Source organism: Nothoprocta perdicaria, unplaced genomic scaffold, assembly GCF_003342845.1.
Source record: "Nothoprocta perdicaria isolate Ctin4 unplaced genomic scaffold, notPer1 scaffold_536, whole genome shotgun sequence".
Lineage (NCBI taxonomy): Eukaryota > Metazoa > Chordata > Aves > Tinamiformes > Tinamidae > Nothoprocta > Nothoprocta perdicaria.
Window position 1 is genome coordinate 64,881 of NW_020455795.1, and position 594 is coordinate 65,474.

The window sequence follows — 594 nt, forward strand, 5'->3', positions numbered from 1 at the left end:
GCACTGACGCTCCCGAATCTGGAGCATTCGGCTCCTGAAACCGGAGCATTTGGCTCCCGGAACCAGGGTGCTCGTCAGCACTGACGCTCCCGAATCCGGAGCGCTCGGCTCGCGAATCCGGAGCGCTCGGCGGCGCTGCCATTGCCGACGCCGCTTCCCGCAGGAGCGGCTGCGGCTGGAGGCGGCGGAGCTGGAGGCGGAGCTGGAGGCGCTGCAGCGCTTCGTGGCGGCCGAGCGGGCGCTGCAGCGGCGGCAGCTGCAGGAGCGGTACGAGGCGCTGCTGGCGCGCCGGCGCCGGCGCCTCGCGCGCCTCGCGGAGCAGAGCGGCGCCCTGCAGCGCCTGCTGGCCGAGGCCGCCCGGCCCCGCGCCCGCCACCGCGGCCCCCAGCTGCTGCAGGTGGGGAATGCCGCGGGAATGCCGCGGGGACTCGCCAAGGGCTCCCTGTCCCGCTTGGGAAGGGCCCCCCATCCGCTTGGGAATAGCCCCCCATCCACCTTGGGAAGGGCCCCATCCACCTTGGGAAGGGCCCCATCTGCTTGGGAGGGGTCCCGGCTGCTTGGGAATAGCCCTCCATCCACCTTGGGAAGGGTCCC

The 594-nt window shown here is 73.4% G+C and overlaps 1 protein-coding gene across 1 annotated transcript in view; it reads left to right on the plus strand.

Moving 5' to 3' along the window:
- The window catches only part of TRIM41 (tripartite motif containing 41), a 9,030-nt gene that overhangs the window by 4,773 nt on the left and 3,663 nt on the right, over positions 1 to 594 (plus strand). Inside the window, exon 3 of the mRNA XM_026048349.1 lies at positions 164 to 397. Coding sequence (XP_025904134.1) covers positions 164 to 397 — 234 coding nt within the window. The remainder of the gene's footprint in view (positions 1 to 163; positions 398 to 594) is intronic.